This window comes from Ascidiella aspersa, chromosome 2 (assembly GCF_963924565.1).
Source record: "Ascidiella aspersa chromosome 2, kaAscAspe10.2, whole genome shotgun sequence".
NCBI classification, from domain to species: domain Eukaryota; kingdom Metazoa; phylum Chordata; class Ascidiacea; order Phlebobranchia; family Ascidiidae; genus Ascidiella; species Ascidiella aspersa.
In genome coordinates, this window is record NC_139448.1 from 23,992,862 (window position 1) to 24,011,781 (window position 18,920).

Consider the following 18,920-nt stretch of genomic DNA (forward strand, 5'->3'; position numbering starts at 1 on the left):
CAAAGCGGCCGATGACAGATCGACGACCCCCCAATCGTCCTATACCCTCTTTACAGTTTTAAGTGTCATTTTGGCAATTTAGGCCTTAATCTGATGAATTTATGACGTATTATTCAGACGATTTCGATCTTATTCTGTACTGGATATTAGCCTACTAGTGGGTATTTGGCATCAATATGCCGTTGGTCTTACTATGGTTTTATAGATTGTTCTGCTAGATATTGTTGCTTTTAGGTCTTATTGTGTGTTCCCTTTATGTAATAAGCATAAAAACAACCAGAGTCCAAACCCGACTAAATGTGCGATTTCGTCGAGTCACCAGTCCTGCTTCGACTCTACAACGTGTATTTTCCCATTTACGCAACTAAAATAAGGTGGATATTCAGCAATTCACTTAAATTATAGGCGAGTCATTGAAGTCTTTCACCCACAATACACGCATGTCGGACTTGAGACTCGGGTTGTCTTACTCGACATAGTTGCTATACAGTAATAAACATATTTTTTGAACATGCAAGCCGCATTTCCTAATTTGTAAAATTCTACTTTAATTTGGTAACAGACAATTTTATTTTGTTTTAATTGTACCGTTTTAAAGTTCAATGGCACCCACTTCACTTTTATTTTTGTGTACCAAAATATAGGCTACTTGGCTGCAATCGAATAGTTCGATCCGGTTCATGGACCCACTAATACTATCATTTGCAGCTGCTATTGCAAGAATTGTTAGACCTTTGCCCGAATGTTTTCACGTTGTTCTAATCTAGCAGTATGTTTTATATGGGCAGTTGACGAAAGCTTTTTAATCAAAGGCCGCCGTTCAAACTGTCGCATATTTTCTGACTTTTAAAAAAGAACATTAGACCGAAGTAGCACTGGTATGCCGTGAACGCATTTTATTGCGATAAACACGTGCAGTTTATTCCTTCTTGGTGACGGGATGCCTCTTGTTGTGTTTCTTCGCAAACCGCATGTTCTTCAGAAACTTCGGATCGACCTAGTTATTGTATAGTGGACATAAGGTTTATGATTTTGTTAAGATATTGCAGGTTAAGAACTATGTTTACATGGTATAAATAAAAAATCTTTTGACAATTGAAACCTACTTATAAATTGTCGTTTGATATTCCCCTTAACATTTTATTATTAGCTTACAAATCTATGGCTGTTAACTACGATAACAAGTTTTTGGGGGTTATTTATTTAAAATTGGTAAACAAGGTATTGCATGAATATTTAGGGAGAAACGACAGCTCCAGTAAATATCTTTTACGGACAGCCAGTTTTTTAGAACAGTGGTCAGCTAACAATTTTAAATTATTATTTACAACCCTCAAAAAACTTACCCCCTTCAAACAAGGATATCGGTATGTTTTCGGTTTCTTGATACCATTGCGATGGTATTTGCGATCTGAAGAAAAAATACATAAATAACAAAAGTAAATCTTTGCAAGCATTATGTGTACTGTTAATTTTATTAATGAAGACCATTTGGCAAGCAAAAAGATAGATACAGGAATACTTAATTGAGGATAAAAATTGATTTACTTGAAAACCATCATAAGTTTAAAACAGTAGGAGTCTCATATTTTTTTTTATTCCGGTACCAAATGATGCCATTACTATGCTTAAAAAAAGAAAAAACAAATTAAATGGAAACATTCAAGAAATAATTTAAAATTATTGGGCCAAAATTTCCTTTTTAAATTGGTGGGTTTAGGTATCTCCAGATGTTAACCTGTCATTTAAATGTAAATCCTGGTGGATACATAAAATTTATATATGAATATGGTATAAGATCAGCAGATACCACTCTCATATCAGACGAGTATTGATACTCCCACTCAGCTTTGGGTATCAGTTTTAATCTGACATTATAGGTCATTCCTAAACAGAATTAACTTTTCCACCATAAACACTACAATGTTTAACAACAATAAACTAGATATTAAAACTAAGTTAAAAGCTCCATAGATTAATAAAATATATTTACTTTGGTTGTGATTGGTGTGATTCTTCGACTTTGCCATTTTTACACGCTCACCTCTTTGAACACAGGGATGCCTAAAAGTAAATTGTACAGTTGGAATTTGGATATCAAAAGCACAGTTTAAAGTCAAATTGTACACTGAAGCATCATTACATTGTGGGCCACAGATGGACCACAATAAAAGGTTGTGTGGTCTGTATGTTGGGCAGGCCTGGAATAGCTTAGGCCAGTGGTTCCAAACCTTTTGGAACTCCTACTGTAGGTCATACTTGTGCCAAATACCTTCTTTTGTATAAAAATATTTGTAGGATAAGGTATTGGAGTAAGCTTGGTTTCATAGCTGAATTAGCAAGCGTCTTCATACAAACTACACATTGAGAAAGAGCCTCTCCATTGTGGTCAATAGCTATAAACCCGTACTTTATGTAAGCCTGACTGTACGTTCGTTTAGACATGTTCCTAATAGTTAAATTAAACAAAATTTACATGTTCCGAATAGTTAAATTAAAACTAAACTTGGTTCTTGCACTATTCCTCTATTCTTAAAGAAATTATATCATTATACATACGGCAATTACACTGCTGCTATTCAGTTTTTTACTACTTACATGTTAAATAAACCAGCTAACAATTAACGTTTTATTATCTTGAACAAGAAAAGTGTTACATCATAAACCTGCCCCAAGTTAAAGGGAACTGAAACGCAACATTGCAAATTACCCGATCTAAAAGTTGAAAGTTTTCGCAAATTTATACGTAGTGGCGTACCACCTGAAAGACTCTCGCGAACCACTGGTGGTACGCGTACCACAGTTTGGGAACCACTGCTTTAAAGCAAAAAAAAATTTGGAAAAGGCTATTTGTCTGTCTCGTCTGTTGACTGAACTTTTAAATTTGTACTACTGTTATCGGATTTGCAAAATTACAAAAAATGTTGTGTGTTGCTTTAAAAATAAATTGTTTCAACAGTGTTGTAGCTTAGTACAATCAGGTACTGCTTAGTTGCAAACTAATTCTATAGCCGTTTACTGAACTTTAAATTTCAACCTTGTGGACTGGCTCATTTTTCATTTAGGAAAAATGAACCAGTTACAACTCTTCAAATTTCAAAGTTCAGTACAGGGATGCCAGGCAAACAATCTTTTATTTTTTTGGTCTGGCCTGTTAGCTCACAAAAAAAATGTACCAAAAAATAAAATTTTTAACTCTGATCCAAATTTAGGTTACTTTCTTGACAACGTCATGCAATAACAAAGCTTTTTGACATATTTAATTGTTTATTTCCTTTTAAGCAGCGATTATGGTTTTCCCTAATTATTCTGTGAGGTTCCTCGCAAATTTGCATTGACCTCACTCTATACAATAGATACTGTACATTCATAAATATAAAAGCCTTGAAATTTGACAAAATATCCTTTTTTCACACTTTAAAGGATTCCCAATAGCTCATGGGCTAGAGATTAACAAAGCAGGACGCTGGTCTAGCATAGGGTTCCTCTTTTTCCAAGATTTATTTACTCCCGGGAAACGGGATTGAAAAATGTAAATTCCCAGGAATCTCGACAAAATTTGTTACCTAATTACGTCATTATGTTTAAAATTATTTTATATTAGCTCCAAATGTTTAATTACATTTATGTTTAATAAGTATTGCTTCTGAATCTTAAAAGATCTTGTATTAAATACTGCACCCTTATTTGCTTGTATTTAAAAAAAATTGAGAGCAGGGCGCATTTTTTCTCTGGTATAAGCACATATAAAGCACCCCCGACAAAACTGTTATAAGATTGTGGACCAGCGTCCAAAACAGAGAGAACTATGACTGATGATGGCAGAATTAAGATAGTCATCACAGACATAGTCAGTCTGTACTTCCAATTTCCTTGAAATCTCATATGTGCGATCATAAAACGAGGTTTTTAGCTAATATTGTAACTTTTAAAATAGCTACGAAAAGTTTTTTGATTTTTTAATCTGAAAAGGTGTCGATGAAAACATTTAATCTTCCTATAATTGCATTAAAACAGTTGTAAAAAAAACATACACAAAACCTACCAGTTAAAGCATGGATCTTCCCAAAAGAACATTAATTGGTTCTGCACCAATGAGTTCTACCAATTCATAACGTTTCATTTCTGAATAAAACCCTGTCGTGAAATGGGTACAACAAACGCAGTAGGACAAATGATTTTTCTGCTTCTGTAAACTATGCTCAGTTTTTTTTAACTCGTGGCCAAATAGAGTAGTAGCGTTATATTCTAATATAACAAAAAAATTAAATGCTTAATACAATGATGTGATTGTCACGTGATCAATCTATATACATACACTTTCCGCTGAAGTTTTTTTTAACTTTTGCGCGGTTTGCGTTTACTGCTTTGATCAACATGGCAGAATTTCCATATGAGCAGGAATTGGATGCAAACGACGCAAGGATCGATTTTGAAAATGTTCTTCAAGGAATGCTTGACAAGGCTAATGCCGGAGAAAGGCAGGTGTATACTATTCGCCTATAATTACGAGGGATGTGCGACGTGCGGTAATAAACCTTTAAAATTTTGTAGGATTCCTGGTACTACCAAAAGTCTGTGTCTGAACTATTCACAATATCTATGTTATTGAAGTCATTTAGTCAAGATTTGTGATTCAACTAAGATATTTACCTTGAAAGGGAAATTTATCCAAAATAGTAGTTAAACAACTGGATGCAACTAAGCTCTTTAATGTTAAAGCAATTTAGGGCCAATAATCTGGAAAATATATGTTTGAATGTTTACATATTATCTATTAAACTTGAAGCAGCCCCAAATTTAGAGGTGTACAATAATATTTTGCACATCTGAGGTACCGAATATATTACGTACCCTGATATTAGGGTTCCTCTTTTTCCCGGATTTTTTCACTTCCGGGAAAGGGGATTGACAAATGAAACTTCCCGGGAATCCTGACGAAATTTTTGTGCTCTAATCACGTCATTATGATGATTAAAATTACTTTATATTAGCTCCAAATGTCTAATTAAGCTCATTTATGTTCTGTAGTATTGCTTCTGCAATCTTACAAGATGTTCTTGAATTAAAGTCAACACCCTTGTTTTTGTTTTTTTTAGAAAACATGCGCATACTAGGCGCATTTTTATTGGTAAAATAAATTTAATTATGTATTTTCCCTGGTAACCGCAAAAAAAGCAACTCAAGCAACGACTTTAATAGGTTTTGGTAACATTTTTTTTCTTTATATTGGTCAAAAATGACAATTTTTTTTAAGTTTTGCTATGTTGCCGAATAACCGGGATTATAAAAAAAATTCCTGGGATTCGGGATCGTTATTTCGCGAGAAATCCCGGAAATTTCCCGTCGAAACATTCCCGGAGAGGAACCCTACCTGATATGGCAACAAATTTAATTTTATTAACATTAAATTGTAATCAGTCATGTAAGCGAAGTTGACTTTGCCCATTCATTTAAGAAGTTAGTGAAAAATAATTGTTATCAATTTGTTTATATTAACCCCTACAGCTTCACTGCTGATTCCATATCAGCGGGCATTGACAGTGTGGATGGAAGTCAAGAAGATGTAAAGAAGCTGTGAGTTTTATAAATGTTTCTTGTTTAAGATAAAAAAAACATTGTTTCTCCATTTTAAATTAAATAATCGTTTTCAGTCCATCAACCCCCACAAAATCATCTCGAAAAAGAAGAAGAAAGGAGGAAATTAAGGATGATAAGCAGAAATCTAGTATGTTTTGCTTTTCCATCACCTGTATTCTCTTTTTAATGCTGTTTGGCTTGTTTTTGACAACTTTTGCAACAATTACCTATGCCCATAAGTAGGGTTCTCCTATAATATCGGAGCCGATACTTAATACTAAGTGTTAGTATCGGTAGACGACTAACACGATTTGCGATCGGATGCAGTAATTTCTATCTTACAAGGTCAATTTATCAAAAAAGTGAAAATAACAACTGAAGCTAAAGGTACTTTTTTGCCTAAAACCTAGACAAAGTTGCCTTGAACATTTGAAATTATCTATTTTGCTAGTTAATAGTAATGATGTCATTAGCTATCTGGTCAGATCGCAGTACTCTTTGTCCAAAATATTGGTTATCTGTGTTTAAAAAACGTTAAGTATCACACTTACCTATTCATAAGTAGTCATTTTTTGCTATATGATCTGTAATATTTTTTTTACGGGTGTATATGAAGTTTTTCACTGCAAATTGCTTGTGGATATAATACTGTGTTTTTGCTTCGAAACAGACTCCTATGTTATGAAGCTATTTGACAGAAGCATTGACCTGGCACTCTTTAGTGAAGAAACTCCATTGTATCCTATATGCAGAGCTTGGATGAATAATGATCCTGGTGGAAAAAAAGTTCACTCAAGTGTTTCTCTGACCTTTGAAGAAGAAGGAAGCAATGTATATTTGTTATATTTTAAATAACCAGACATTTTTATCGCATTATTTAATTAGGTTGCACCCTTTTTTATTGATTTTTTTTAATGGGAATATCTAAATATCTGTTTATACCTATAAAATTAAAAAAAACGTTTCTAAAAACAGTTACCTACTGCCCCCAACCCCAAAACATTTTAGGGGTTAGCATACCATAAAATTATTTTAAATTGTTTATTTTTTTAACTATATAGGGCACTGGTTCTCAACCTTTAAACTTGCAGACTGGTAAAATTTTCAAACAAATTTTTGTTTTCGTAGCCTATCACACAACTGGTCTGAAATTTTAAAACTTTTAAAAATGAGCTGTAGCCCATACTTTTTAAACAGTTGAGCAAGTCTAAAGTAGATAATTAACTCTATGTTACATAACATTGCTGCAAATTACCAAACTGGCAAAGTTTTAAATTTGATAGACAAGCCTTCAACATCTTGCACTTTGCAATTAAGATATAAAATTGTAATTTGGCATACCAGCAGAAAAGTTAACGCGGACCGGCAGTTGAGAACCACTGATATAGGGCATGTAGGTGTGATTTAACTATAAACAGTTTTATTCTGACCTTTTAAAGATCCATTTTGTATTTTATTATCGACTACTGGATGTAGGCAATTTCCCAGCAAATCATTTGAACGAATGTAGGCACAGAAGTCCTGAAGTAGATTCATTTTTGTATACACTGATTTTAAATGCTACTATGGCACAATAGTTTTACATTTATATAGTTTCCTTATCTAATTTAATATAAGTCTTAGAATAATATGCCTTGAATCTTTTAGGAAGTTTGGGTTAATGGTAATGACTTTCTAGAAAGACAGTATCTTTATCATAGCACTAGCAAATAATAAATATTGAGAAAAAAGTTGTAAAAAAAGTGCACATAGTTAAAATTAAACATAGTTAAATCCTTTGAAATGGGGAATGAGAATGTTTATAGGTAAAAAAAACAATTAAAATAAATAACTATATGTCTGATCTAGCCCCAAAAACATTGCGGGTTCTGGGGCAGTAGATAAAGTTTACCAAATTAAAAAAAATCAACAAGTTCATTTAATAGTTATACACAGATATTCAAATACCATCCATATATGAAAATCAAATTCACACAAAAATTTGATTTTGTAGCAATTTACTGTGGACAATGTTTAAAATTGTTAAAAGATTTCATTGTTAGACTAACCAGTTTTTTTGTTTTTTTTTGTTATATATTTAATAAAACAGAAATATTGTCTCTAATAGAGTGAGGAGGAAGACAATACAAGGAATGTCACAGATATTCCACCCCCAAACATTACTTGGAACAACATTGATTCAAGAGGAAGATATGTTAATCCCAGAGTTCCAAACCCTTTACCCCTACCAGAAGACAGGTAGGTGACTTACGAAATCTTATTACCTGTTATTTTGATACATTTTTGTGTACCCAGGATTGACGACTATCTCATAGGTCAGGCTTCTTCTCCTCTACCCGAAACGTTGTTGCTTAACCATATTCAACGTTGGAGAAACATCAGGGAACGGTTTGTTTATATGTTTATTTTGTTTATGTTAAACAAGAAAGAAATACTTTAACTTTGTCGAAAATTGTGTTGATATATGATATATTCTCACTAGCCGCAAAAATAGAGTTTAAAATATTTTTAGATGAGTAATAGGCACTATTTCCGTGAAGTCTCGCTAAATATTTTTGTTAAATTACGAAATTTTTAAAAAGGCTTAAATTAAAAATAAAGTTTTCCTTTTATACAAGCGTTTTTTCGCGTAAAGGCTTTTTTCCACTCTCTATAAGCGGTAGTTTTTGGTGTAAGCTCCTAAATAGTTACTCATAGATTACATTCATCGACCACGACCGCAACATTGTCGTCTAGTCATATTTGACTTCGGACAACTAAAGATGGGGTATATAAAAAAGGTTGTACAAAAAAACATTCTCGCTAAATTTTGGCGTTTGTTTAAACGAGAATAAATCGCCAGCTCTGAGCGCACACCACTGAGTCATCGGAAATTTGCAGACAACTTGTTTTTCCACTCCTAAATTTGTAAGGCGGCCGAACCACCCGAAGCGTTATGAAAGCCTTGCCCTTTTAAGACCACATTACTACTTACGACTGTCAACTACACATTGCTAAACTTTTTCAATTATTTGCATGCGTTTTTTCGATAGTTTATCTGAAATTCTTTTGCAACTTATTTTGTAAATCCACATTTTCTTGTTTTAGCTGGATCCAAAAATCGAATGAAAATGACGAGCGCTACGCAGACGGGATGACCGCACTGCGTGACATGTTTAACCGGCAGCTATACAGTGCAACAAGTCAATAGCACAACTGCTGCAACTACTTGTGTCGATCAGCCTTGTATCACACCGTGGTGATGTGATTTTCTAACGGAATCGCTCTTTTTCACACGTGTATCTATTACCATACCCCCAAGTGTGTTCTCCCAAATTATAGTTGATTACAGCGAAGTACCATGATGTGATTTTCTAACGGAATCGCTCTTTTTCACACTTGTATCTATTACCATAGCCAAGTGTGTTCTCCCAAATTATAGTTGATAAAAGCGAAGTACTACCTAACGTCAATTACTGTAAACTTTTGTCTTTAAGTCAAAGTTTGCGTTTGCAATGAACGTAAAGTTCTGATTACGTGATGAAAATTGACGCAAAACCTTACTTTTAAGTGGCTATATACAAATCAACTCGTTTCTAAACTGCTTTAAAGTGGCTAATTACAGAAAAAGGCCTCTTCTAATAATGTAAGCAAACTAAAACGATTCTATATTGGGAATTAGTAAAGTTCGCTTAGGATCAATTGCTTTTATTTGAAAAAAATTGTTTATTTGTTTCTTTCCCAATAGAAACTTAAGTTTGCACAGCTACATTATATGTTGTACTCATTTACTATGTTTATTAAGCCTTTTTGACAACAAAATTAAAGCGTAGTGATTTCACACTTCGCCACTAACTTTAACGTAATAATATGTTCATATTTTGGGATAAGTACCTTAATATACCCGAACTCTTAGTTATAAAAAGCAATATACTCTGTTTTGGCTGGTTTGATCATGCTTTGACTTAAAAGTATTTTTTTTATATATATAGCTGGTTAGTTGCAAGTTCCCGTGATTTTTACTTGTTGCCTTTACTGTAAAACTGTTGGATACTTCGTATTATTTTAGTTTAATATGAGAGTAACTAAATTGTTGGAACCGTTAGCTTGTAAAGTATGACATCTCCTACTTTACTGTAGGATTTAACTCCAGGTTACTGCACCTTTATTTTAATCGGCTCAAAAAATAGACGAGGCAATAAACAGAAAAAAGACGTTTTCAGCCTTTGAAACTTTAAACTGTTTGTAAAACAATGTCAACTTGTATCAACATTAAATGCTAAGACACATGTATAAAAAGTACAATTGAAAACTATTAAGGCACTGCACTAACAAATAAACTTTTGCGACATTTATGACAATAAAACAGGTAATAACATGCGCTCGGCGCCGTGGAGAAACTTTTAAATTTACGTTGTATACAAACCACAGTCTACCGTAGGTAAAAAAAGTCTTATTTTTAAATATAGTAAATATGTCACTTCATCAAAGTTAAATGTCAAAAATGGGGTTTTCGGTGATCCAGTCAAGCGAATCATCCATGCTTATGCCGCTGTCACTTCCACTTAAGGCGGAAGGGGACTCGGCCGAAATCTCGCCGTCCAGAATATCTTGAAAGTCGAGAATTGTTAACTTCTCGCTATTTGTTGCCGAAGAGAGGCTACTATAGAGTTCGTCGTTTTGTAACAGCATTGGAGAAGTAGAATTCGTGAGGTTGCAGTCTTTAAGTTCGAAATTGTCCACCGGGTTAGTTTGAAGTTGTGATAATTGATCGGTCTCTGTAGTAGACTGCGGATATGCTTTCGTTTTGGAACCCTCAGCAGCAAACCTGCTGCCGTGAGCTTCCTTACACGGATCCTCCACGTTTTGCAAACGGGTTGGTGGCATATTTGCAACGGGGGTATTGGGGCACGGGCGCTTTGCAGCGGGCGGTGCTAGCATCGAGCCAATGGAGGGCAATCTACTCACTTCGCAAATCTGACGTTTACGAATTGCGGCAGAACTTGGCGCGCCGTTGCCCAGGGCGTTCAGCGACCTTTTGTGCACAGGAGACGCAATCTCCGTCACTTGATTAAATCGGTCGAGGTGCGGCGAATAGAATGCAGAGGCTTCTTCCGTGCCGGTACCGATGTACTCCTGCTTAACAGGATATGCATGATTAATTTCTGATTCTTGCTGTTGCTGGCATGTGACGTGGTCATTAAAGGACATTGATTGTAATATTTCGTTCTGTCGTTGGCCCAAGACCTTTATCGAACTGCGCAAATTCGCTTCTGTTTGTGACAGCGCGTTGGTAGCACATTCAGCTGTGCGGTAAGAGGGTGAATTTTCGACGTTGTACAATTCTCTTTGGCAGCCGTACGGCGATGAAGGCTGCTGGTGATCGCGCACGTATACTCTTGAATAATCTGGAACACCGGCAACTCGTAGAGTATGCTGCTGATTGCTAAAGTTATAATTGCGGATAAAATCCCCTTCTCCATCTACGCGAACGCCTGCTCTCATGCATTTTCGCACAATCACCTCAAGCCTTGATCGTAGGTACTGGTTTTCTTCTTCCGCCCTTCTGTTGATTTCTTGGAGTTCAGCCACTTGTCTTTCTAGCTCTAGCATCCTTGCCTTCTTGCGTTCACGTGCTGCAAGAGCCGATTGTCGGTTGCGCAACTTCTTGCGTAGCTCTTTGTCCTCCATTGAGCTGATCGAGGAGCTGTCGACAGTTCTAGTCGGAGATGCGGTGTCTGATTTCGAAAGGACTGGAAGGACCGAATTATTTGCTGAAAACGGCATGGCTAATTTGTTTATAGCAATGATACAATAAAAATGAAACTCCTGGAATTAAGAGAAACAAATATATTAGCTTCTATTTTTCACTGCAATATATCCCATTTGCAAATAATATTTTACTGTAGGCCTACTATAGCCTAGCAAGGCTACCAAGCTCCGATCAGAATGATTACGGCAGGTTAAATATTCGGCACGATCGTTGAGCACCGCAAATTATTCTTGCCGGCATCAACAAAGTTGGAAAAAATGCCTCGATCGCGATAGCCTTGCGGCTACGCCCGGTCAAACTGGTTCAGCGAGCTTTCGGAGCGTTCAGCCTCTGGGAACCCAGTCGACCTGCTACATGCAGGAATTTTACTGAGTCTTCATGGAGTTGCTGCAAAGCGGCAAACTGGATACATTTCCGTGAAATTTTTCCCAATCGCTATTAATTTATCGTTGTTTGCAACATTTCAAACCCACCTTCAGGGTTGCAGACCAGCAGTGCTCAACAAGAATTTAATTTTTAAATTGGTCAAATTAACCTAAATTTTATTTTATATTTGAACTTTTCCATTGCTTTTACGCATTTCACCATGCCTAAGTCGATTTTCTCCGTAATGGTAAAAATAACGATATGTAAGAGCTATTATGAAATATAAAAATACTGTTTTATTTGATTTATAAAAATTACAAGAGAAAACCGTGATGAGTCGTTAACCATATCTGTTATAAATATAAAAATTCAAATCTTTATAACAATATTTAATTCGCAGTGGCGCTGCATTTTAACTTTAACACGTAAAGCACGACAACAAAATATAGTTTACGCCGTTTAAGGACTATTAAATATTTTTTTAATTATTACCCCTACTTTATAAAAAATAGTGAAGCTATAACGGTAGTTTAAAACGAATTTCGGGTAGTTTTTGCACGTGCCCGCGTAACCAGGCACCAAGCACGTGTTAAACATAAGGTTGAAGCCTGACTGCACACCTGAGCTGCGTGATATAGAACTAATCCGGTTGAAGCATGTGCGCTGTGTTTATGCAATTGCTAAGGCCTTACGCAACACAAGAGCTTGACCGGTTTTTCGAGTATTAGATTTTAAATGGCACAGAAAAAGTGTCTAGCCTCCATAAACACTCCCGGCGCATATTTTGAATGCGAAGCAATGCAACCAAATGGCAATACTGAACGCTGCGAGACATAAACCTCAACGACTCAAAAACGATAAGCCTGACATTATATCTTAATTTCCTCACATTGCTTTTGTAAGTGCCATTGTTCAAACTTTAAATGTACAACTTATACTTTTATGATCATTTGAAATGCTGATCTTTTCATCTGCTCAGGCATGATGTGACGAGTAACTTTGACCGCCAGCAACTTAAGTACGCCAGGGTCAAGCTTTTTTCGCACCCAATGCCATAGAAGCCTAATTGCGCCCATCGTCAAGCAAGCGAAATTTAATTGCGCGTCACGATTCCCAAATTACCGACAAGCGTGATTCAAGAAGAGTTTTTGAACTTGAGGTGACGCACAGGTTATTTCTCGTCACTAAAACGGAATGTACAGACGTAAATTGACAGGATATATAACCTTATGTATCCTCAAACAGAGATTAGTAAAAAGTAAAAGAATTGTTACATCATTAGGTAAACTAAGACCCATGACAAGCTAAAAATACCTTTATTTCCGAAATTGAATTTTATAGCGTTTTTAGTCCACATAAGTAAGTTTGGGAAACACTTTGATATTCAAGTTCCATAGACTACATTTCGTTCATCGTAAAATGTTTATTTTTAAAATATTTGTTCAACAGTTTGATAGGATTTTTGGCCTTAAAAGTGCAACAACAATGCTACAAACGCCATTGAGTGTATGTCAATTGAGTTACAACATTTACAGGTATACTTCACTTGAGCAAATTTTAAAACCTTGAACAACGCAATTAAGTGTTTTTAATTGTTTGTCGTTTTATTGAAGTGCGAGACGGAATGTTTCTTGCAACACACGTTGACTACTAACAAACCAGCAGACCGGCCTATCTTGTGCGCCAAGATTTACTTTATTTATGTTGAAATATTTTAAGCTTCAAGTCGGGCCTTAAAGAAACGCTTAACACACTGCGTGGGCGACTCTGGTATATAAAGATGCGACGCGACATAAATACTCAGGTTAGTTTTTCTAATCACATAACCTAGTGATGCGCAACGTGATTCCGACCACTAGTGATTCGTGGAGATTTGGATAAAATTTTTATTTTAAAGGAAAGTTTGGCAAAAGGCGCTAAATTTTACCGACCTCCGTTGATATGGTGCTAAACGACAGAGGTCATTCTTAAAGCATGATTTTGGGTAAGTTAAAAAGGTGTGTTACACCCTACCAGCTCTATACGTGGGAATAACGGCATACAAGTTTATCAAAAATGCAATTGGGTCTGTTTACAGAAGTGTGTTAAATCCAATATAATTAGAGACCGGAGAACGTAACTTTGACATTATCAAAGTAAAATTTTGCTTTTATGTATGTGATGTTTTATTTGTTAAACATAACATCACACTGCAGCGGATATGCACAATTTTAATATGTTGCGAAATGTGAACCATTGCAATGGTGATAGCCACTGTCCACTCTTAATTCACTGTGACATTTTCGTGACCTTTTAGCAAGTTGACTTTGGATGTTAACTGGCCAAATTAACTCGAACGGCTCAATTACCGATCGTCGAACGGAAAACATGTCGCAAACGCAATCTCGCTTTGATGACCAGGTCACTTATTGGCGTGTTTCAGGCTAACCGACCCCAATTTAGCGCTTTGTTAGCCCGATTACACACTAGCACTGTAGCACACCCATAAATCGGCAATTTATTGTTTTCCGCTGACGTATGTCACGCGGATAATACCGCGCTGGGCAAAAAGGATCTCAACTGACCGGCGGCACGCTTTTCGCTTTATGAGGAAGTTTGGAAGCTTATGTTTACCTAGTTAAAGGCCGATTATCATTTGCGGTTGAAACGTTTAGCTTATTAACTAGTGATTAAGTTATCGCTTGATAAAAAAATAGCCCTTAACGACAACCATTACACATGACCTATTACACAATACTTAATCGTCCGTTGTAACTGCCGCTGTCTACGCAGTGGATACTTGAAAGTGGTTTATCGTAAATTCGTAACTGGCGTTTAATTATAGTATTCTTTGAATGGAGCGATTCTGTGACGCGAGTAAATTGCCAGCCACACCAATGACCTCACCTTATTTTACTCCCCAATGCATCACGCATTGGGCATATTTACGTAAACAATCCCGGCTTCTCCCTGTTTGTTTACATACACATGAACGTTGAAATAGATTTTCGTGTCGGTCGCAAACCAGATAAGACTGGATTTACCGCGATGAGTTTAATTTTCCCACGCCTTCGAAAGTCGACCATGTGTTGCTCTAAAACTTAACGTACGAACTTTGCGTTATTTTTTTAACACTTGCGCCCAGTATTTGCCATTTATAAACTGCATGTCCATTGTGTTTATCGCACCGAAGCGAATCACTTTTGCAGAGTAAGAAACCTTCGATTAGTCGGCGCTCGCAAAAAACCGCAGCCTACAGTTCGACGAATCGCTCTTGGGCTAACAAACAGGTATTGCCACAATGGTTTGTGAAAAGTTGTTTGATGAGTCTTTTTGTTTAGGTCGGCGACAGTGGGATTTCACATTTCACATGCTTTATGTAGAGGTATTTCCGAAAACTAATTTACAGGCGCTTAAACAGTAGAAATCTCCCCAAAACGATTGCCATAAATTTTAAACGTTTTTAGAAATTCGCATGTTACCAAAATGAGAACGAAACAAGTAAATCGATGTATTTGATAAAACTACTAACCGATTAGTATACACTTTATCCAGAATCGCTTGCAGAAAAATTTCCAGGAGGGGGAATTATGAATATATATTTTATCAATGGATAATGTATAATGTGTTTAACGCTTTTTATAGAAAAATTTATAGAATCGCCTAAACCACAGTGGCCCTAGTATTTACTTATATATTAACTCAAACGATGCGAAAAGTTTTTCCTATAATCGCCAACTAGAAACTCTCATGATATCGTGGGTAGACTTTATTACTTGCTTTAATCTACACGTTCAAGAAATGTAAAACATAATTAATTTGACAGAATTAATTTTTTTAATTACGTAATATCTGAACTTAAATAACAGGAAACATAGATTAATACATATATAGCCATTGCATCAGAATAATCTATAATAACTTAGATTTAGTACCAACGACACAATAAATCCAAATGCGCAATATATACAACGATATAAAACCTAAACCCAAGTAAAAAGACCAAACGAAAACACATATTGGGCCGCCTTTGTGACAACGGACTGTTTACCCTTCTTTAAGCTTACCAGGTGTTTAATATTAGGAATTAGAAGTTCGTTTATGGTGACATTATTTTCTTGATCGTTTCCGACTTTTAGTTTTGAAGCTAATTTTGATCGTATTATCAATTAGGTAATATTTCGACATTAAAGTTATTCTAGTTTTGCTTGAGACCAAATGCTAATAAAGACTGACTAAGTTTGCATGAGCGGACTAATATCTATTTCTTCATAAGTTTTTGCTTCGTGCTTGCTACTTTCATCAGTTTATTAATACCATTCATATCATTAGCTATCTGCAATCTGACCAAATCGATCAATAAAGCTGTTTAAGCTGATGGTTGTTCCTTAACTGTAACCAGCAAGTTGGTGTTGTACCTTGTTCCCGTACATTATTGTCTGCTCTCATTTTTTCCTAATAAATAACAGGGAATTCTATGTGAAGCATTTTTTTTACAAAACAAAGACGCTTTTAATCGTATATCCAGGTGTAACACAACAACAACGTTTCTCGAGTGCTTGTTTGTAAAACAATGCGCGTTGCGAAAGGGAGTGAAATAGCGGACTCCCCGTCGCAAAGGGGCTCACCGCAATTACAATGGAAAATAACAGGGATGTAAAATCAACGATAGTGCCGGAATATGGCGTAATCCCCGGCGACGGAACGAAATTGCCCCTTTCGGGCATTTTTCTTGGTCAAATGAAACGAATCGGCCGGCAGATAAGGGATTTTAGAAGCACTGCTTGCGATACGACGGCTTACATGAACGGCAAAGGCAATTACAGCGATCGGACCGCCCTGTTGGTTGAACGCCCTCCATTTCAATTCCCACGCTGAAGGGGCAGAGCTGGTTTTATTGCATTCCTGGGGGGCGATCGTAAATGCAACAATGTGGTTGATCGTGTCGTCTCACGCGGTGACCTTTACTGTTTCATGCTATGTGCACACTCGTTCACAATACACTCATTCATAAATTGATGACTACCGCAATAAAAACCGCCAATCGAAATAATGAATCCGTAAATTTGCCAAAGCTTGTCTTCTTCAACTACGATGGCGTTTACTTTGGAAACAAGTACAAAACACGAACTAGAAATTCTTATCAACAAATTCATTGTAAGTACGTCCCACGCAACTGAAAGTCTAATTATATCGCTTAGGATTTCGATAATCTGACACTAAATATCTCACAAAAAGCTTATATTCTATATTCTGTTATCTGTATCACAAAATAAATCGAAATCAGCTTTATGATTCATATAAAGTAAACGATAAAGATACACCACTTAAATGTCACAAAAGATTAGATATAATCACCAAAATTTCTTTGTTTAGTCATTGTTTGCATACAAATATTATCGTCTTTGACACAATCAAAATGCCGATACCGTGCGAGCCTATTAAGCGCACCTAAATTTAGGTATTTTTTACCAAGTCCGGTATTTATTTCGGTGTTTGTTGGCCTTGGGGGGTTGCTTTCTAGAGATACAAAACCCTCGTCTCAGTAAGGTTAACAATTTCACACAAAATTCCAGATTGTGTCAATAATTGAAAAAAAAAAAAAACTAAAAATCGCACGAAGACTTTTTTAACGTGTTTTGAATGACAATCAATCAAACACAACAAAAAAATAGTTCACATGTCATATACAACTTACTCATTTGACTACAAAGTTACACCGAGAACGTAAATACTGCGTTATATGGTTGCTATTGCAATGTTCTTAAATTGACCATTTTCTTGAATATGTCCATTTTTCTTGGATATGTCCGCACTAGGTATATGCTGGAATTATTGTAGCGTCCGAATCCATATCAACATTTCCAGATTACCAAGAACAGTACTATAATCCTTTCTAAGTACTGTTTATTAATCACTATCTCGAATTGTCACAGGAAAGAATAGTGTCTTCGTAATTCTGGTTCCGAAGAACCATTGTTTTATTTATATGACGAAATAACCTACCGGTAGACGGCACACACAATGCACCCGAAAGAAAAATATCTATAAGGTAATGTAAATGTCATGCGTATCAGTGCTGACTGGCTGGCGATTTCGCTTATGCGGATTTCGAAGCTGCGAATACTGTGAGCCCGGTAAGCGAAACAATACAATAATAAAAAAAAACATCACCCAAGTTTAAAAAGCACAACTGCTTTTTAGTATAGTCGTAACACAAAGTATGCCTACTGTAAACCTACATGCAATGTAAGTACAAAAAGTTTCGCACAATCCTAAAAAAACGGACAAAAATAACATACCAGAGTTTGTTCAGGGGGACACGAGCGTATATTCTTTTTACTATTTTGACAGTTTAACTTCTATTTTATTATGACTTTATAGACCAATTTGTATGTTAGAGTGTATGAAAGCCAAGGCCATAAAAAGGTTGGTTGAGAATTACTGACTTAGAATGAATAAGCTCAAGATTTTTCTTTGCGAGCGTTTTAATACACTGAGAATGTATGACATAAAACTACTGTAAATATTGTGACTTAACACTTAACAGATATTCATACAAACCTAAATTGCTAGGATTAAGGTACACTATCCGAAAACTATTTAAGTTCTATAAATCTTCTAACTTACAAGCAACAGGAACATAAATAGTTAAAAAAGAAATTCTTAGTTGGCTCTTATCAGATAAAACATCACTACACGTTTTTAATTAAACAAGGGATAGAGATGACAGATGTTTATACTAAAAATATATTCCTTTTTTACACAATATGTTTTATGTGGTGTGTACAAGTATGGCTTATAGATCAAGCTTTTTTAAAATAGAAATACTTTTCAATATGTGTTTTTTCCATGCTGCAATTGCTGCATATCTAAAGACGAAATAGAACCAAAGCGAGGTTTGTGTTGTAACACCCCTAAATTTTTCATAGCTTGAAGGTAACCGCCAGTGAATTGAAATAATTATAAACATCCGTACTTAATGAGCCAGCAACGTTTGACGTCTTACACACATTTGAATGTAACATCCGCTTTTTGATAATTAACTGACGGTAAAGGATATTAATATTAGGCTGTGATAAATTATAGGGTAACGCTGTGGACTTTTAACCTTATCGTTGCCTAATTGTTTTCCTTACTAATCGACACTTTATTAAGGCTGTTTTTCATTTTTACCTATTAAAACTTATTTGAATGCTTCTACTGATGGAAATATGTATTTTATACATGAAGCTTTAACTTT

General features: G+C 35.6%; 3 protein-coding genes across 4 annotated transcripts; 1 reads left to right on the top strand and 2 right to left on the bottom strand.

Annotated features, from left to right (window-relative positions):
- Positions 1–870: 870 nt before the first annotated feature.
- LOC146164404 (uncharacterized) lies at positions 871–4,093 on the bottom strand. Its single transcript, XM_083382600.1, has 4 exons — positions 4,046–4,093; positions 1,994–2,064; positions 1,347–1,411; positions 871–997 (listed from the first exon to the last, which is right to left on the bottom strand). The coding sequence occupies exons 1-4, from the start codon at positions 4,075–4,077 to the stop codon at positions 920–922; spliced, it is 246 nt and encodes an 81-aa protein (XP_083238726.1). The 5' UTR covers positions 4,078–4,093; the 3' UTR covers positions 871–919.
- A 96-nt stretch (positions 4,094–4,189) lies between these two features.
- On the top strand, positions 4,190–9,024 carry LOC146164405 (protein lin-37 homolog). Of its 2 annotated transcripts, none has more exons than XM_083381266.1 (7): positions 4,190–4,485; positions 5,509–5,577; positions 5,655–5,728; positions 6,251–6,411; positions 7,688–7,818; positions 7,876–7,968; positions 8,668–9,024. In XM_083381266.1, exons 1-7 carry the CDS (start codon positions 4,394–4,396, stop codon positions 8,768–8,770), a joined length of 723 nt encoding a protein of 240 aa, XP_083237392.1. In that variant the 5' UTR covers positions 4,190–4,393; the 3' UTR covers positions 8,771–9,024. The 2 variants fall into 2 exon arrangements, with proteins under 2 accessions (XP_083237392.1, XP_083237391.1); XM_083381265.1 differs by having other exon boundaries at positions 4,192–4,481.
- Positions 9,025–9,962: 938 nt separating this feature from the next.
- Positions 9,963–11,452, bottom strand: LOC146164406 (uncharacterized). Its single transcript, XM_083381264.1, has one exon. It carries the CDS (start codon positions 11,344–11,346, stop codon positions 10,051–10,053), a length of 1,296 nt encoding a protein of 431 aa, XP_083237390.1. The 5' UTR covers positions 11,347–11,452; the 3' UTR covers positions 9,963–10,050.
- Between the last annotated feature and the right edge of the window lie 7,468 nt (positions 11,453–18,920).